We start from the raw sequence: 19,595 nt of genomic DNA, 5'->3' as shown, positions 1-19,595 counted from the left end.
TTTTTCCTCTAACTGCAGTCATATACTTACAAACAAAAATAAGTACACTCATTCAGACTGCGCTGGTGAAGAGGTTTCTCAACACACAACAGTCAGACAAGACCCGGCTGGCTGGTTTGGGTGGAGCCTATGGGGACATTTCCATGACATGACTCACGATTGGTGTGAGTCTATGGTGACTTACATTTGCATTTGTGTGCAAGTGGGCGTGTGTGCGCCTGTCTTTAAGAAGAGGCTTTTCCCATCAGGTTCATACCAGTCCAGGACCTCAACGCTAGAAGGTCTCTCTCTCTTGGTTGATCATTCACCCAGTGGTAAGTAGAACATGAGAAGGCAGATGCCATAAATATAAGTTGACAAGAGGTGGAAGTATAGACTCATTTATTCTAAATGGAAAGAATAACATTGTTAAACATTTAATTTGTCAGCTGTTCAGTTCAGTGATTGCCGTAGATTGTTTTTGCTATAATACATTTGCAAATAAATCAACAATATTGTATGTCAGTTTATTCCCTTTTTAAACTTTATCCGCTGGCTGTAGATTGAGATCATTTTCATAACATTGCTTTTGCTTTGAAATAACCAAATGGCACTTGCATGCAGAAATGACAATGCTCATCCCGGGTTTCCTCTCTCCTCCAGCTGCAGCCATGTCTCACCTAGAGCAGCTGATCGTCTCCATGGTGGACGTGTTTGAGGAGTATGCCGGACAGGAGGGCAATAAAAACCAGATTAGTATGGATGAGCTCAAGACACTGATCGATAACGAAGTGTCCAAGCCTGAGTTCCAGGTAGGAGGCTACAAACACCCCCTAGAGCAGTAGACACAGCCACACTACTGCAAATACACTCTCAATATTAACATGAACTTTCAGAACTTTTCATTCAGTTAGTTGCCAGGTTGACCACATATGTATTTGTATGGAAATAATTTGCGTGTATTGATGGATGGAGGCACGTATCAGATGGTAACTCCTGCAACGTGTTCTTCAGAAACAGATCCATGCAGATGATGTAACCAAGGCCATGGATTTTCTGGACAAGAACCATGATGGAGTGGTGAACTTCAACGAGTTCTCTCGGTGTGTGGCCACGCTGGCCAGGGGATACTACAAGCAGAAGCGAGGCAAGAAGGGCAAAGGCAAAGAAGAGGATGAACAGGAGGACCAATAATAGCACTCCTCACTCCTGCATGTGCGTTCCACAAGACATATTCTGTTTATTATGTATAATGCTAGTATCTGGGTGTCTATTTACTGTCTTGGAAAGACGTGAGAAAATGTAGAACGAGATAATAGTTGGAGATTTCCTTAACCCTGCGGACATTAGTCCTTTGCACACCTCTATAAGCTACTTACTGAATTTTCGGTCAGCAATGTGCAGAAGGTTGTCTGACGTATAATATAATAACTTGTACTATATTGGTCTTTGATTTGAAATGTGAGACAATATAAGCACCAAATAAGAATAACAATCGATAGAAGAATCTAGTGTTGGGGGGGGGGGGGGGGGGGAGGGGTTGGGGGGGGCATTTAATGAAAGAATTAAATGAAACCAGAATCAAATCATTAAACATTGATCAGTCCCTCAGGTATTTGGTATCTGGTAGCTTCTCAACAGCGTCTTGTCTAAACAAAAGGTTACTGACCCCAATCAAAGGGTGTCCTGCTCTGGTGGAAAGCTTTGCACACATCATACCCATATCCGATTATTTCCTTTGTTATTTGTCCTGCTCTGGTGGAAAGATTTGCACACATCATACCCATATCCGATTATTTCCTTTGTTATTTGCCTCTTCCTAGTTAAAGTCTTGAACAAGTTAAAGACTTTTAACGAGTCTTCCCTAATTGAACTAGGGAGGGGCTTTTAACTCTCCCCAGTTAAAAGTCTTTAACCTAGTCTATATAACCCAGTTACAATTATTTGAACTAAGGAGTTAGTCTGAATTTCCTTGTTATGGCACAATGGAACATTTACATTGGGTGCAGTTGCACTTCACTGCATCTTCCCTTGATTACAATATTTCAGCTAGTTTAACCTCTGTAACAGGCTCAGAGACAAGTCACAACATGTATGTTAAAGAAAATATATCATAGCCAACACGCCGTTAGGCTATACACATAATTTAAAAGGAACAAAGCAATGTTTTATTCTCCACACACCCTGCTGTTCGGGAACAGAATAATGTATTGTGTGCATTATTGTGGTAAATGGGTAAAAGCGATTGCACCGTTGCCAATGTCCGCCAGGTAGAGCTAGCGTCTCATAAATGTGACGAGTGGCAAGATCCTTTTATTTTCATTTTATTTCTTACATACAAGCATTCACATCACAAAGCAACAACAAAGATGTGAGTCGGTATGATGCACCTGTTCTTCTGCTAGTAGGCTACATGTAGGTCTACGCTTCGTTGTGGAATTGACTGCAATTTCGAAATAATGCATACAATATACAAAATAATGCCATATGAACAAAATGTACGCAAATATAGAGCATAGGCCTACTCATAAATAGTTCACGTACGAAGTACTTAAAATGTATGATAATGCAGTGAAATAAGCTCCACCCCGCCTTCTCAAGAGGAAACTTTTAGAACAGCGTACCTGGGCGGTCCCAGGCTCAGTGTATCATCGGACGGACTCGGTCCAAGGCTCAGTGTATCATCGGAAGGACTCGGTCCAAGGCTCAGTGTATCATCGGAAGGACTCGGTCCAAGGCTCAGTGTATCATCGGAAGGACTCGGTCCAAGGCTCAGTGTATCATCGGAAGGACTCGGTCCAAGGCTCAGTGTATCATCGGACGGACTCGGTCCAAGGCTGTTTATCATCGGAAGGACTCGGTCCCAGGCTCTGTATATCATCGGAAGGACTCGGTCCCAGGCTCTGTATTTCATCGGAAGGACTCGGTCCCAGGCTGTTTATCATCGGAAGGACTCGGTCCCAGGCTCTGTATATCATCGGAAGGACTCGGTCCCAGGCTCTGTATATCATCGGAAGGACTCGGTCCCAGGCTCTGTATTTCATCGGAAGGACTCGGTCCCAGGCTCTGTATATCATCGGAAGGACTCGGTCCCAGGCTCTGTATATCATCGGAAGGACTCGGCATTTTCCGCCACATCGCGATCACCTAGCCAAACGGTTAGCTTGCAACGAGCTAATGTTTGGGGTATTTTTTTATCCTTAGCGTTATACTGGTCACGGAAGACACAACTATTGTAGAAAATGGCGGATGTCAAAGGAGAAGAAATTAGTTCGCCTGTCCCTCCGTTGGCCCAGTCCTTCTCCCGCAACGGCTCCGGTGGAAGCACACCGGCGGGCAGCGGCGGCGGTGCCTGCCCGACGGCCACCACCGTCACGTCGGGCCCGCGGCTGGTCCGGATAGTGAAGTCCGACTCGGGCTACGGCTTCAATGTCCGCGGACAGGTCAGCGAGGGGGGGCAGCTGCGGAGCATCAACGGGGAGCTGTACGCGCCGCTGCAGCACGTCAGCGCGGTGCTGCCCGGAGGGGCGGCGGACAGAGCCGGGATCTCCAAGGGGGACCGGATCCTGGAAGTGTAAGTGGCCGTCGGAGCGCCTGTATGGGCTGCATGTGTTGAACTCCCCCTCCCCACCTAGGAGCCCGGCGATGAGGTACAGTGTGCAGTCCCATACATTGGTGACTTGTGTATTCTATAGCCTCGGGTATAGATCTATAGATCATCCTAAGTTCAATCACCATTTAGTCCCAATCACATTGAAAGTACAGATTGCAAATCGATGGAAGGATCCAAGCATCAGGTGTACAATGTGCAGGTCTAATGATTGCCCAATCGTGGCATCGCATGTGGAGTTTGTTCGGGGCCCGCTATGGGATGGAGTGGTTCTCTTGTGGTGCTGATGCACAGGGAAGAGTTTGACGTCTTTCAATTGCAAGCATGTTAGTATGCATAGAGATTGCTCGCTGATGTTAGGCTCTGTTGCCATGGAGAGGCACCGGATTTGTGTGTGTGTGTGTGTGTGTGTGTGTGTGTGTGTGTGTGTGTGTGTGTGTGTGTGTGTGTGTGTGTGTGTGTGTGTGTGTGTGTGTGTGTTCGATGGATGGGAGGTATGTAGGGGGGTTGCAGAACAAGTGAAGCTCAATTCTGATTGGCGTTGTGCTCTTTGAGTGTGTATCCGATTGGTTAGTTAATGGTGTGTCCTGCATTGTAATTGGATGGCAGGTGGTAACTTGGCAGTTTGTTGACCCCAATATCTGTGCAAGAGTATGTGTATGCATGCAAATGTAGAAATGCATTGGCACTTCATTGGTACACGGCAAACATTACATTTTTTCCACTCGTGGTTATTTTGTAAACCACCATTGACTTTTCTCTCTCTACTCAAAATGCATTTGCCCAACATTTATCTCTACCAATAAAGATGTGCCATTTCCAGTTAATTTACGTATCTTGACATTGGCCCTGGTATTTAAATATGGCTTCATGTATACATTTAAATGTTAACCAGGGTAATATCAGGAATATTGGGATCTTTGCGAAATACTGAATTGCTGTTGAACAAATAAATTGAAATACAGCCTAAACCGTTCATAGGTCTAGAAATAGTATGTAGACCTACATAAACCCAAAATAGTGTTTAGAGGTTTATCAGACTACATGCTGACAAGGGCAGGCTTTATCCCACATGGCAGTTCGCCACACTCTCAAGTCTATAACTAGTGCAGCAGTGACATAATGGAACAGGTCACCGCTCTCTGGCGGCCTCCTCAACGGTAACAACATCAGCATACCCTGCTGCTGCTGCTGCCAGTGTCCTCTGCCCTTTACTGGTGCCTTCAATTCCGTTTAAACCTACAGTCCATAAGGCCTGTGCTGCCATGGGTATGCAGGAGAATGACACACACAAGGGGGGGGTTGGAAGTGGGACATTGGAAGAACTAGATGAACGGGTGAAGGGAGCAGACGTTGTGGTAAATGGCCTTTGTGGACACAAGGTGTATGACCTTGTCATAGATGAAACTGGCTCACCTCATGGTATTACCTCATCGGATGAAACCGGTTGACATCATCAAACGTCCTCATTGTGGACTCAAGCTTTTTGCAGGGAAAGGCCATGCAGGCATCCACTCTGGGTGGTAGGTTGATGTGTAGTACATAAACATACCGTCCACTCTGGGTGGTAGGTTGAGGTGTAGTACATAAACATACCGTCCACTCTGGGTGGTAGGTTGATGTGTAGTACATAAACATACCGTCCACTCTGGGTGGTAGGTTGATGTGTAGTACATAAACATACCGTCCACTCTGGGTGGTAGGTTGATGTGTAGTACATAAACATACCGTCCACTCTGGGTGGTAGGTTGATGTGTAGTACATAAACATACCGTCCACTCTGGGTGGTAGGTTGAGGTGTAGTACATAAACGAGTGGCCCTCAGCAAAGAACATTGTTCTGCTCTCATCTCACAGGTCATTCTCCTGATCCGTTCTGAATTCTAGTGGACTGTAAAGTTAAATATTGGCTTATAATTAAAATGTGTCGCAGGATGGCTTGGGTCTGTGTCGGTTGGTTGGGACTGCTCTTCTCTGTATGCAGAGAAGTTTCTATGGTTGAGGGAAATTATAGACTCCAACAATAGTGCTCTGAATCACTGTTGTCAGCAGGCCCAGCTGATGCATCGCTGTACGACGGACACAGGCCCTGGCCTGCTCATGAGCCACCCCCATAATCCCGTAGTCCTCTGGTAACTTTAGGATCCTGCATTATGATCAAGGCAGACATTGCATTAGTTTCAGGTACAGCATTGTCTTTTACTCTATCCGTCCCAGTTTCCTATCTATGCAGGATTTCTTATATTGAGTGGAATCTTTGGGAATTAGGCATTTATTGTTCTAATTTATTGTATTTATGTCCCCCCTGTTCTGCCCCCACCCTGCCTCTTGCTGGTCTCCCATCTCCACCCAACAGAAACGGGGTGAACGTGGAGGGAGCGACCCACAAGCAGGTGGTGGACCTGATCCGGGCCGGGGAGAAGGAGCTGGTGCTGGCGGTGCTGTCCGTCCCGCCCCAGGAGGCGGACTGCCTGGACCCCGGGGACGACGGCTCGGCCCAGTCCTGCTACGACTACTCTGACAAGCAGGCCGTGCCCATCTCCGTGCCCACCTACAAACACACGGAACTCAGCCAGGAGAAGTTTGTGGTGAGCCGGCGGCTGGGTCCTGTGGGCTGGATGCATTGGGTTTAGGGAGCTTGGTTTAGATCAGCCTGTGCAGAACGTACTATTTGAAGTACTGATGGCATTATGCTATGATTTCTCTCTTGGCCTCCCCTGTAGGTCGATTTGGATAAAGTGGTGTAAATGTGAATGTTGTTAAACTGATAGGTGGATGAGGAATGTAAAGTTGCATTGGCCTGCAGATGGGACTGGCTGGTTGAATCACTTGACGTTGGCTGCAGAACAAGGCTCTGGCTCATGGGTTTCTCCTGGTCCAGGTGTACAGCGTGTACATGGCCGGCCGGCAGCTGTGCTCCAAGCGCTACCGGGAGTTCTCCATCCTGCACCAGAACCTGAAGAGAGAGTTCTCCAACTACATGTTCCCCAAGCTGCCGGGGAAGTGGCCCTTCACCCTGTCAGAGCAGCAGCTGGACGCCCGGCGCCGCGGCCTGGAGGAGTACCTGGAGAAGGGTGAGGGAGACCGCAGAGGGGGGAGTCAAAGGGGAGGAGGTCACCTGGAGACCGCAAGGGAGGAGTCAAAGGGGAGGAGGTCACCTGGAGACCGCAAGGGAGGAGTCAAAGGGGAGGAGGTCACCTGGAGACCGCAAGGGAGGAGTCAAAGGGGAGGAGGTCACCTGGAGACCGCAAGGGAGGAGTCAAATGGGAGGAGGTCACCTGGAGACCGCAAGGGAGGAGTCAAAGGGGAGGAGGTTACCTGGAGGTGCCAGAGGGAGGAGTCAAAGGGGGGGAGGTCATCTGGAGACCACAGAGGGAGGAGTCAAAGGGGAGGAGGTTACCTTCAGGAGTTATGGAGAGATGAGCGAGAAGGATAAGAAGAGGGCAAGACTTTGAAACTAAACCACTATACGATCCTCCCTATGTTTCTCTGCCACCGAGATTGTTGTGATGGACCAGATGGATACCCCTAGCCAATCAGGAAGAGATGCCCTGATTGGTCAGAAATGAGCTGGAACTCTAGGTCTAAAATCTTAATTGGCTCATGCAGAGGCACGTAAAAATATATTCTCACAGCGTATTTCACTCAAATAAATTACCCTCATATAATAGCTCTTTAATGTTACCTTTCAACCCGTTAAATCTCTACAGTTGTGAGTTGAGAGTAGTTTCTCTTTGAAAGTGTGTGTGTGTGTGTGTGTGTGTGTGTGTGTGTGTGTGTGTGTGTGTGTGTGTGTGTGTGTGTGTGTGTGTGTGTGTGTGTGTGTGTGTGTGTGTGTGTGTGTGTTAGGGGTTGTGGGTCTGACTCTGTTTATGTGTGCTAGTTTTCTGATGGCCTCCCTGGTGTGTGTGTGTGTGTGTGTGTGTGTGTGTGTGTGTGTGTGTGTGTGTGTGTGTGTGTGTGTGTGTGTGTGTGTGTGTGTGTGTGTGTGTGTGTGTGTGTGTGTGTGTGTGTGTGTGTGTGTGTGTGTGTTTTCCTGCAGTGTGCTCCGTGCGTGTCATCGGTGAGAGTGACATCATGCAAGAGTTCCTGTCAGATTCCGATGAGGTAAGTTAACATTTCTATAAAAGTGACTGAACATTCTATTTTTCAACCCAGCCCCTTTTTATTTAACTGAGCGTTCTGTGTTGTTACAACAACGTTACCATACACATTCTGCTCTCATTGTCTGTACTAATCTCTCCTTCTCTTCTTGCTGCGTAGAACTACAACGGGGTATCTGATGTTGAGCTGAGGATAGCCATGCCCGACAAGACCACAGTCACAGTCAGAGTACGCAAGAACTCCACCACAGACCACGTCTACCAGGTACACACACACACACACACACACACACACACACACACACACACACACACACACACACACACACACACACACACACACACACACACACACACACTCTGACTCTCTCTCTTCCATTAATTTCATTGCGATGTCTCTGGACCTTTTCCTCCGTCGTCTGTCCAGGCTTTGGTGGTGAAGGTGGGCATGGACAGCGTGACCGCCAGCTACTTCGCCCTCTTTGAGGTCATCAACCACACCTTCGGTAGGTCAGAGCCACACTCGCCCGTCTGCGGGCTGTAAGGTTCATGTACAAGTGTGTGTACGGTATAAAGGTGGTGTAATGGTTTAAGCTGCTGTGGAAACCCTTGCATCTCAAATCTGATGGCAGCCAAGCAATTCTTTCGCTTCATATTTGTTTCGACCAATCATGTGTCTAGAGGGGATCGGTCAGCGTATAACTGGTGAAGTTGGTCGGGAATAGCGGACTGTAAGAAGGTGTATGTAAAGGTTTCAGATGAACTGTTTGGACCAGCCCTGTAGCCCTTCTGACAGCTTCAGCCACTCATGTGGATGACGTTTTACGTTGGTAGAATACCTCTGTAATGAGCCGGTGTGTGGCCCGGGCTCTATGCCATCTCCCCCCAAGGTTCTGCTATGACATGGTAGGACTTCTGGATCCCACCGGACCGTTCCCCTGGGCCATGGATACCCTGGTGGCCTGGTCGCCCCAGTGGACCTGTGAAAGGCCTTAGAGTGAAACCACACGCAATGTGGGAACCCTCTGATGTGTTCACACTTATTGGAGACACTCCAAACGTTAGGCCAGGGGTGGACCTGGGTACAGTGTGTAGGAGGCAGGACTTGGGGCTGTGTTTTAGTTAAAACATCTAAGATGGCGGGCGAGGCTCCCACCTCCGTGATGAGGACTGTTTTAGACATAACCGCGATATAAACAGAAGAGAAAGATCAGACTTGTTGTCTTCGCTCTTCTTCACCCTTGTGTTCTCCCGGTTTTGTGCGGGTGGCGTGATAGAAACGTCAGCAACACGCCCACTCGCCCGTTGTGACTTCTACGGCTCTCAGATTCTCCGGACTTGACACCAGGGGCCTGGTAGGTTAAACTCCGGAGGGGCAAATCGGACACTTTTTCAGGAGAATGTCCGACTTTCGGTGCCTGTGTGAGAGGCCTTTCTGATTAGCCGTTTTCTTAGTTATGAAATCATCATCATGATCAATCCTAACCCTCCTCACTCACTACATTGATGTATTTTTCCACCTAACTCAAACTGATAAAGGAAACTCATGCACAACCACTCAGTCCGTAGAACTGTACTGGTGTGGCTCTGCACTGGTTCCCACTCTGCGCGTTCCTTCTCAAACACCCCCATCAGGTAGAAGCGCTTAAAGCACCTACCACTCTGACCTTTTCCTGTCACGGGTTTCAGTGGCAGAAACTAGACTAGTTGATCTGCAACTGGAGTACCTCCCAGTGCTTGGATACCCCAGTCCCCCAGTCCCCCAGACACCCAGAGACACCCAACACCCAGCAGCCGACCGGCGTCGGCCTCGCAGGAGCTGCTGCACGGACGCACCGGCGGAGCGCGTGCATTTGTGGATCCCTAGTGAGCGGCGGCAGTGCTATTTAAAGCCCTCCATTAGGGCTGTGAGCAGCAGGGGGCGGGGCGGGGAACTAAGTGTTTCCACTCTTTAGCCACCCTCCATTAATCAAAATCCAATGTATTCTATTTCTATCCAATATTTAGTTTTTGTGTATGAATAGTATGAATGTCCCCCTCGCAGGCCGTAGTGTGCTAGTGCTAGTGGTCCACCCACACAGGAGCCCAGTGTCACAGACACAGAGAGCTCTCTTCAGTGCCATTGAACAAAGTTCCCTCTCTTTGCTAGCACACATTTAAATGCCAATATCTTCCACCCCTCCCGCTCTCTCTTTCTCTCTGGGCCACCGCGTACCCATCTCTCTCCATGGCTCTCTAGCTCTCTCACCCAGGTACTCTCTCTCTATGCAGAGAGCTTATAGTGTAGAGAGGGCTCCCAGGGAGGGGTGTTCATCAACTATTGATTTGGGGAAAGGTTTGCTGTTCTCTCTCTCTTGCGCACTCTCGCTCGCTCTGATGCAACCACTCAATAGTGTCAATAATCAGCATTGTCTGACTCACTGGGCCAATTCAATCAAAAATGATAGATGAGATATTGTGTGTGTGTGTGTGTGTGTGTGTGTGTGTGTGTGTGTGTGTGTGTGTGTGTGTGTGTGTGTGTGTGTGTGTGTGTGTGTGTGTGTGTGTGTGTGTGTGTGTGTGTGTGTGTGTTCCAAATTCACCTATAACCTTTAAGCAAATACCTAGATTTTTAAGCTTTATCTTTGCTTCGTCCACCTCTCTCTCTCTCTCTCTCTCTCTCTCTCTCTCTCTCTCTCTCTCTCTCTCTCTCTCTCTCTCTCTCTCTCTCTCTCTCTCTCTCTCTCTCTCTCTCTCTCTCTCTCTCTCTCTCTCTCTCTCTCTCTCTCTCTCTCTCTCTCTCTCTCTCTCTCTCTCTCTCTCTCAGTGAGGAAGCTGGCGCCCAACGAGTTCCCCCACAAGCTGTACGTCCAGAACTACACGTCAGCGGTGGCCGGACCTGCCTCACACTGCGCAAGTGGCTCTTCACCACCCAGGAGGAGATCCTGCTCAACGACAACCAGCTGGCCGTCCACTACTGCTTCCACCAGGTGTGTGTGTGTTTGGCCAGGTGCGGAGCAAAAATGCAGCTTTGGCATTTCCATGTGAAGCGTGTTTGTGTCTCTGGGTCTTTTTTGGGGCATTGGTTTGTAGCTCAATGTTTGTTGATGAATAACCTTGGAATATTTATTGGTTGAATACATGTGTCCAGTAGGTAAATAAGGCTTGGGCTCATCCACTGGCTAACTCAGATCCAGGTGTGGGGTGTTTATTGAGTCAACACCAACACACTGGCAGACTTAAATGCGCATCCAGCTTTTATTACCAGTGGTGTCGATTCAGATGAAGTTCCAGCCCTCCAGGTGGTTTGCAGTGATAAAGTGTTTTACTATTGAACAAGTGGAGATGAGTAAGTAGCCGGTGGCCTGTCTTTTTCCAAACTTTAAGTGAATCCTGTTCCACTCTGGCGGTAAGCTGGAGCCCCACTGCAGACTCTGCTTTGAGTTCTAGTCTCCATCCTATTGTGACGACTGTAAGATGGATTCATCATGAGACACTTATTTATGTTCCTGAGCCTCTCCACTATTATGATATACATCAATTATTCAATCCATCAATTCATGGCCTAAATGTTTTTAGGGTTTTGCATTTTTTGAATTGAAGTGTGTGTGTGTGTGTGTGTGTGTGTGTGTGTGTGTGTGTGTGTGTGTGTGTGTGTGTGTGTGTGTGTGTGTGTGTGTGTGTGTGTGCTCCCCAGGCTCTGGACGACGTGAAGAAGGGCTTCATCAAGGTGGAGCACAAGTCCTACCAGCTGCAGAAGCTGGCGGAGCAGCAGAAGATGGCCATGGTTGGCACTCTCTCACTCACTCACTCACTCACTCACGGCCGTGGATCTTATTGCCACACACCATCAAGTTGTAATTACCCTCGTAATTCTTTGAGATCCGCTCTAAACATTCAAGACATCTTGACTTGCGATACAGTTCCTTTTGTGGAATATCTCAAGTTCATATTGAAGTGTAGCTCTAAAATGAACTTTAATTTAAGCTTTTTAAAAATTGTTTTTTGGGATTGGAGTTCTAGGAATGGGGGTGGGATGTGTTATTACCATGGTTACGGCAATCAACATCAACCAGAGCGCCACAGACCCAGCCTACCCCCTACCCGCTTGGTCGGGTCATGGGAGGGGCGTTCACCTGCCACAACAAAGAACACACGACAGAAAACCTGCTCACCACATACATGGAGCCCACGCTCTGTAGGGGACACGCGTTGTACAAACGTCAAGTGTTGATGTGGCTTTGGGCCTTGCTGCAGTGGCCCTCACGTAATAAGCACACTGCAGTAACGGCTGCTCTACTGCAGTGTCCCATCTAGCCAGTGTAGTGCCTTACTCTAAACTGACGGCACAGCGGTGTATTTAAATGGATCTACTCGCCTCTCCTGCACTTAAACAACTGCTATGACTGCACTTTTTTTAAAGTCGATCATGAACTCCTCCTGTGGTACACTTAGCATCTACTTTGATCAACATGTAGCATGGGAGTGTATTCCGGTACAGCAGAGTGAATGAAGGCATCTAATTCACAATCTAGCAATCAAATCTCGGCAATGCGTTAGTAAATCAGGGACTGCAGATGGAAATGAGCTTTTAGCTATAATCTGGTACAAGCCATCGTTTTGCTCCACGTAATTAATGAACCTTGTACATGGTCCCTGTCTTAAATAAACCAATAAAATAAAATAAATACTGTAATTATTCAGTGAAGGTTCACGGATTGTAATGATGTGTAGAGACGGAATGCTCCGCTGGCCTCACTGGTACCAAGGAGGAGTCGCTGCCTCGGACTTTACAGGCCACTGCTCAAGACGCCCTGATTATATAATGCTGTCTGCGGGAATAAGTGCAGACCAGGACTCTGGCTCAGACAAGGCGAGAGGGGTGGAGGGCAGACAGAGAGGGAGGGAGAGGCCTGTGGGAAATACAAGGGCTGAGAATAAATATAAAGGACTGGCTTGTTGAGGCAGGACTGACTCATGTGGAAGTCTGGAGGCTGGGGGAACCTCAGGGCGTAATAAGCAGGCGAGGACGCTGGGGAACTCAGACAATGTCAACAGTGGTGCTAGTCCTGTGCTGCTTCCAGCACTCCCAAACAGTGGTATTATGTGTATTCATATTACTCAGTGGGGCATTTATACCTATTTGGTTCAGGCTCAGATTGAGAGTAATTGCACCCTTAACATGCTAATGAATACAATGATTTATTCTAATTCTGTTCTGTTCTCTCCTCAGTATCTGGGTCTGCTGCGGGGATGCGACGGCTACAACGAGGTCATCTTCCCCCACTGCTCCTGTGACTCGCGGCGTAAGGGCCACGTCATCACCGCCATCAGCATCCAGCACTTCAAGCTGCACGCGTGCACGGAGAACGGCACGCTGGAGGCAAGGAAGGGCCCCCAGCCCCTGACCCCTTAGGCCACGAGCTCCTGTCTCAAGCCAGGGTTACAAACTACACACATCTGTAGAAACCTCTGGATGTCATCCGAGTGGAGCAGATGATGGGAGCGTCCTACAAGCGTCCTACGAGTGTTGGGTTCTGTACGGCCATGTTCTCTTGAACAAGACCAGTGGACCCCCCACTGTGACACCTGCACGTTGATCCACACAACAGATAAAATCACACAAAGAAAATCTAAATATGGTATTGGCAGTATTTAGACAATGTACAGGATCACAATACATATGGTGTCACCAGTAAGAACGGGACGGAGAATGGATTGTTCCAATAAGAACCAGTTGTAACCTGGCCCTGTGGTCCAGAACACAGAACCAGTTGTAATATGGGGCCCCGCTGTGGTTGTACCACTGGGGCCCCCGCTGTGGTTGTACCACTGGGGCCCCCGCTGTGTGGTTGTACCACTGGGGGCCCTGCTGTGTGGTTGTACCACTGGGGGCCCTGCTGTGTGGTTGTACCACTGGGGGCCCCGCTGTGTGGTTGTACCACTGGGGGCCCCGCTGTGTGGTTGTACCACTGGGGGCCCCGCTGTGGTTGTACCACTGGGGGCCCCGCTGTGGTTGTAACACTGGGGGCCCCGCTGTGGTTGTACCACTGGGGGCCCCGCTGTGGTTGTAACACTGGGGGCCCTGCTGTGGTTGTAACACTGGGGGCCCCGCTGTGGTTGTAACACTGGGGGCCCTGCTGGGGGCCCCGCTGTGTGGTAGTAACACTGGGGGCCCCGCTGTGTGGTAGTAACACTGGGGGCCCCGCTGTGGTTGTAACACTGGGGGCCCTGCTGGGGGCCCCGCTGTGTGGTAGTAACACTGGGGGCCCTGCTGGGGGCCCCGCTGTGTGGTAGTACCACTGGGGGCCCTGCTGGGGGCCCTGCTGTGTGGTAGTAACACTGGGGGCCCCGACTGTGTGGTAGTAACACTGGGGGCCCCGCTGTGTGGTAGTAACACTGGGGGCCCCGCTGTGTGGTTGTACCACTGGGGGCCCCGCTGTGGTTGTACCACTGGGGGCCCCGCTGTGGTTGTAACACTGGGGGCCCCGCTGTGGTTGTACACTGGGGGCCCCGCTGTGGTTGTACCACTGGGGGCCCTGCTGTGGTTGTAACACTGGGGGCCCCGCTGTGGTTGTAACACTGGGGGCCCTGCTGGGGGCCCCGCTGTGTGGTAGTAACACTGGGGGCCCCCGCTGTGTGGTTGTACCACTGGGGGCCCTGCTGGGGGCCCCGCTGTGTGGTAGTAACACTGGGGGCCCTGCTGGGGGCCCCTGCTGTGTGGTAGTAACACTGGGGGCCCCGCTGTGTGGTAGTAACACTGGGGGCCCCCGCTGTGTGGTAGTAACACTGGGGGCCCCGCTGTGTGGTTGTACCACTGGGGGCCCTGCTGGGGGGCCCCGCTGTGTGGTAGTAACACTGGGGGCCCTGCTGTGTGGTTGTACCACTGGGGGCCCCGCTGTGGTTGTAACACTGGGGGGCCCTGCTGTGGTTGTAACACTGGGGGCCCCGCTGTGTGGTTGTACCACTGGGGGCCCTGCTGGGGGCCCCGCTGTGTGGTAGTAACACTGGGGGCCCTGCTGGGGGCCCCGCTGTGTGGTAGTACCACTGGGGGCCCTGCTGGGGGCCCCGCTGTGTGGTAGTAACACTGGGGGCCCTGCTGGGGGCCCCGCTGTGTGGTTGTAACACTGGGGGCCCTGCTGGGGGCCCCGCTGTGTGGTTGTAACACTGGGGGCCCTGCTGGGGGCCCCGCTGTGTGCTGTGGTAGTAACCGGGCCCCTGTGCTCCAGAACCAGGTGATCTCCTTTGAGTGGGCCGAGATGCAGCGGTGGGACACGGACGAGGAGGGGATGGCCTTCTGCTTCGAGTACGCCCGCGGAGAGAAGAAGCCCCGCTGGGTCAAGATCTTCACTCCATACGTGAGTCTGTCTGTCTGTCTGTCTGTCTGTCTGTCTGTCTGTCTGTCTGTGGTGCTTTCTACTGGTCTGTTGTTAAATAAAAAATGTATTAAAATATTGACAGTAAAACCTTAAAGTAAGACAAAACCTTCTCTCTGCCTATTATGGATTCAGCTTGTTCAGAACGCTGCTGCTAGCGTTCTAACAAAGACCAAAACATTCTTAAATCGTTACATTGGCTCCCTGTATGTCAGAGAATTGATTTTTAAATCATGCTGCTCACCTATAAATCCCTACATGCTTTCGGGCCGAAGTATATCACTGATATGCTTCCACTACGAGTCGACACGAAACATGGGGAAGCAGGATTCAGTTACTATGCAACAAATAGCTGGAATAAACTCCCTGAGGATTTAAGACTTGCCCCAACTCTGACAGCTTTTAAAACAAGACTGAAGACTTTATGTTTGCTTCAGCTTTCTGCTAAATCTTAAACACATTGCATTTTTCTACAATGCATTTCTTACCTTTGCCATTTCATTGTTTTATTTTATTGTATGCATTTTTTAACTTTGCCTTTTTGTTTTCTTTTACTTTTTGTTTTCTTTTATTATTTCATTTTATTGTATGTGAAGCACTTTGAGTCTGCCTGGTGTATGAAAAGTGCTATATAAATCAAGTAGCCTTGCCTGTCTTTTGTAACTTATTGAGCTTTAACCTGAAAGAAGGAAAGCGACTGAAGCTGTTCCTCCCGTGTCTCTGTGTGTCCTCAGTTCAACTACATGCATGAGTGCTTCGAGAGGGTCTTCTGTGAGCTCAAGTGGAGGCGGGAGGTGAGGTCACTCAGAGCGTGGGGATGGGTGGTGTCCTGGCACTCCAATAACATATATAACATAACATATATAACATGTCTATAACATATCTTTAACATATCCACTGTTCCCAGGTGGAGGAGGAGGCCACCGACAACGACAACAAGAACTGCAGCAAAGATGGTATGTTTGGCGAGGTAAGGCTCTGCCTGCCTCGCTGTGTGTGTGTGTGTGTGTGTGTGTGTGTGTGTGTGTGTGTGTGTGTGTGTGTGTGTGTGTGTGTGTGTGTGTGTGTGTGTGTGTGTGTGTGTGTGTGTGTGTGATCACACTTCAGAGTGTTGTGTTTACATTTTATTAATTTAAGGTTTTATTTGAATAGGGACCGATACAAAAGCATAGATAAGCGTGAAACGGTGCATCGTGTAGTGTTTTAGTCAAAGCTAATTCACAACACTTGTCCCTAGTAGGGCTTTTGGTTAAAAATAATAATACAGATTGATTAAAAATAGGAACATGATAATGGAAGTGAGATAAAAATGGAAGAGAAAATAAGACCAACAGAGAGAGCACAGTGTAAAAACAAAATATTAGAGCAAGATTGTTGCTGAATTAGACACAATTTTGTGTTTCTTTTGAAATATGAAAAATGTAGGGATGTGTTTCAAGTGATCTGGCAGTGAGTTCTATAACTTTGTCCCTTTTATTGAAAAGGCAGTTTGAGCAGAAGATGTTCTGCGGAAGGGGATACTACAACTGCCCTTTGACGCTGCTCTGTGGTGGATCTGGTACCACTTTGTAGTCTTGCTATTGTCTTGCAGAGCAGTTGGGGAGCAGCGTTATTCAGGCACTTGTAGACCAATTCAGTGTAGGGAAATAAAGTTAGCAAAACTTAGGATCTTATATTTGCTTAGAATTTGGCAGTGATGATACCTTACTCTCTTCTTGTCCAGGACTTTCAAGGCTCGGTTATTAAGACACTCTATGGCCTTAATTGATGACTCTGAGCCTGGAACCATGTGGTTAAGCCATACGATATATGTGAGAGAATCATAGAATTCAAAAAGAGAAAAGCACAGTGACAGTTTCTTCTAATCATAAAACAGCCCGTTTACCTTAATGGTTTTACACCTTTTCTTAATGACTTTTAAAGTTCAAGTGATGGTCTATAATTATTCCCAAATACTTAACTTCAGGAACTTGTTCAATGAGCGCACCATTTATTTTTATATTCAGGAGGCTTGTTAGAGGTATTTTTTTGATGGAGAAGCAGAGTTTGTCTTTTTAGTGTTTAAAGTTAAACAAGATGAGGCCAGCCAAGATGATATTTTGTCCAAGTTGGCATTTAGTTTCTCAGCCACAAAAGTACTGGTTTTACCAGATTCATATACAACTGTGTCATTTGCATACATTTGTAGACCTATATCTGGGCATACATCTGGCAAACCATTGATAGAGGCTGAAGAGTATGGGTCCCAAGACAGTGCCCTGAGGGATCCCTGTTTCAATTTAGAAAAAGGGGATCTCACACTATTAATTGTAACACATTGTTCACGGCCCTTTGAGTATGAATCAAACCAGGACAATGACTGTTTAGATCAATTGAACTTAGTGAGTTTTGAAATTAAGGTGTCATGATTAGCTGTATCCAACGCCTTCTAAAAATACTGCAGCAACCACATGTCCTTTATCATATGTGTGTGTGAGTCTCTGCTCTGATGTCTTTACGTTGTGTCCTTTATCATATGTGTGTATGAGTCTCTGCTCTGATGTCTTTACGTTGTGTCCTTTATCATACGTGTGTGTGAGTCTCTGCTCTGATGTCTTTACGTTGTGTCCTTTATCATACGTGTGTGTGAGTCTCTGCTCTGATGTCTTTACGTTGTGCAGAATATCTTCCAGCTGTTGAGGCACAGAAGGGATGGAAGCACCTAGGAGGAGCTGGACTCATGGCCTCATAGCTCCTCCTCCTCCTCCTCCTCCTCCTCCTCCTCCTCCTCCTCCTCCTCCTCCTCCTCCTCCTCCTCACCTAGGAGGAGCTGGACTCATCGCCTCCTAGCTCCTCCTCCTCCTCCTCCTCCTCACCTAGGAGGAGCTGGACTCATCGCCTCCTAGCTCCTCCTCCTCCTCCTCCTCCTGCTCCTCCTCCTCCTCCTGCTCCTCCTCCTCCTCACCTAGGAGGAGCTGGACTCATCGCCTCCTAGCTCCTCCTCCTCCTCCTCCTCCTGCTCCTCCTCCTCCTCCTGCTCCTCCTCCTCCTCACCTAGGAGGAGCTGGACTCCTCTCCTCCTCGCCCCCCCCCCCCCCCCCCTCCACTGCAGGACGCTGAACCTTCATATGCAACCACCCCCCCCCCTCCAGCCTCTCTCCTACTCTATGAACACTGGGCCCCTGGGCAGGGCCCCTGAGGTGTACCTTTAGGACTGTGTGCCCGGGCCCCTGTCTCTCCTCGGACGACCAACAGAGTGGTGGAGGAACACGTGAAGCGACCAGTAGACGTCAGGACGCAGAGAGAGTGAGACCAGAGTGAGACCAGAGTGAGACCAGAGTGAGACCAGAGACGACGAGGCTGCCGCCGGTGGGACGGGGGGGCAGAGGGACTTGAGGCGCTGGAGGCCATGGAGGACACGCCCCGGTCCGGCTGTGTTTTGGACGTGTTTGCTGTACTGAATGTTCTCACATTTTTGGCCCCCAGTGTGCAGCTATGGCAGGGGCCCGTCCCGAAAGAGGCCTTTGCTTTGTAATGGAGGCCCGTGCGTGCGTACCCCCACCGCTCCAGTTTTGGCCCTTCGACTGAATTTTTAAATAGGGGGGAGTACATGAATATGGCATATCAGGAACAGAGGAAGAAATGTGGGGAGGGCCCAGGCCTCTTTGGGTCCGTCTCTCCATCTCACACTCGATAAGCAGTGTTGTTAGGGAATGCTTTTTATTGGGGGTGTACAAATAGCGGAATGTTTTATTGACGAGCAGGCACCGTCCTGCAAAGTTTGCACTTTAAACAACAGTATTATGACCTCCAAACACGCTGGCGACTTCTGTCAAGGAAACAGGTTTTAGAATGAAAAGGTATTAGAATGCAAAAAAAAGACTAGAGTTCAGTTTTATGCTATTTTGGACTGAAGAGACGTATAATACAGCGACGTGTATATTCAACATGTATTATCCAGGGATTCTGCCATAATATAGACTTTTATGAGTGAATAGTATATTGGGAGCTGTGTGTGTGTGTGTGTGTGTGTGTGTGTGTGTGTGTGTGTGTGTGTGTGTGTGTGTGTGTGTGTGTGTGTGTGTGTGTGTGTGTGTGTGTGTGTGTGTGTGTGTGTGTGTGTGTTTCTCTCACTGGGGACACTAGGGGTCGTTCTCTCCCTGCCCAGTCTTTCTATTTTGTCACCCCCCGCGCCTCCCCGCCCACCCTTTCCCGCAGTCACCATGACAACATGATCAACAATAGGACACCTTCACATCGACCTCTCCCGTCATCCATCAACACCGGTCACATGTGGGTTGTCATAGGTACTGATCAGACACTCTCCCGGTCGCGGTGTTGTGGCCCTGTGGAGAGAGGAGGGATCGGGGTACAATGCCCTGGTTCCTGTCAGGACCCGGGCTGAGTGTCCGGGTGCGTCCTGTCCCCTGAGCTACTCAAGCCACCACAGTGTCTCCTGGTACCTTTTCTCCACCTGGTCCTTGAGAGCCCAGCGGACCTGGCGGTGGAATGTAAAAGGGATTTGGTGGAGTTTGTTAAACCCTAAAGGCTGACTGTGTCTCGTGAGTTC

General features: G+C 49.1%; 2 protein-coding genes across 3 annotated transcripts; both read left to right on the top strand.

Annotated features, from left to right (window-relative positions):
- Positions 1-273: 273 nt before the first annotated feature.
- Positions 274-1,435, top strand: s100w (S100 calcium binding protein W; the record flags this gene model as incomplete). Of its 2 annotated transcripts, XM_084472178.1 has the most annotated exons (3): positions 274-314; positions 643-791; positions 994-1,435. In XM_084472178.1, the coding sequence occupies 2 exons, from the start codon at positions 651-653 to the stop codon at positions 1,171-1,173; spliced, it is 321 nt and encodes a 106-aa protein (XP_084328304.1). In that variant the 3' UTR covers positions 1,174-1,435. The 2 variants fall into 2 exon arrangements, with proteins under 2 accessions (XP_084328304.1, XP_084328303.1); XM_084472177.1 differs by lacking the exon at positions 274-314 and having other exon boundaries at positions 606-791.
- Positions 1,436-2,672: 1,237 nt separating this feature from the next.
- On the top strand, positions 2,673-17,817 carry snx27b (sorting nexin 27b). The gene is given in 14 exon segments (XM_084472168.1): positions 2,673-3,553; positions 5,945-6,176; positions 6,470-6,662; positions 7,631-7,695; positions 7,852-7,956; positions 8,119-8,197; positions 10,498-10,566; positions 10,569-10,660; positions 11,368-11,457; positions 12,904-13,053; positions 14,900-15,028; positions 15,781-15,840; positions 15,954-16,016; positions 17,707-17,817. Coding segments are annotated over 14 exon segments (1,704 nt in total). The 5' UTR covers positions 2,673-3,221; the 3' UTR covers positions 17,752-17,817.
- The last annotated feature ends 1,778 nt before the right edge of the window (positions 17,818-19,595 follow it).

The sequence above is a fragment of the Micromesistius poutassou genome, assembly GCF_964030765.1.
Source record: "Micromesistius poutassou genome assembly, chromosome: 8".
NCBI classification, from domain to species: domain Eukaryota; kingdom Metazoa; phylum Chordata; class Actinopteri; order Gadiformes; family Gadidae; genus Micromesistius; species Micromesistius poutassou.
The sequence above is the reverse complement of the archived record's forward strand: the minus strand, read 5'-3'. Positions and strand labels throughout refer to the sequence as shown.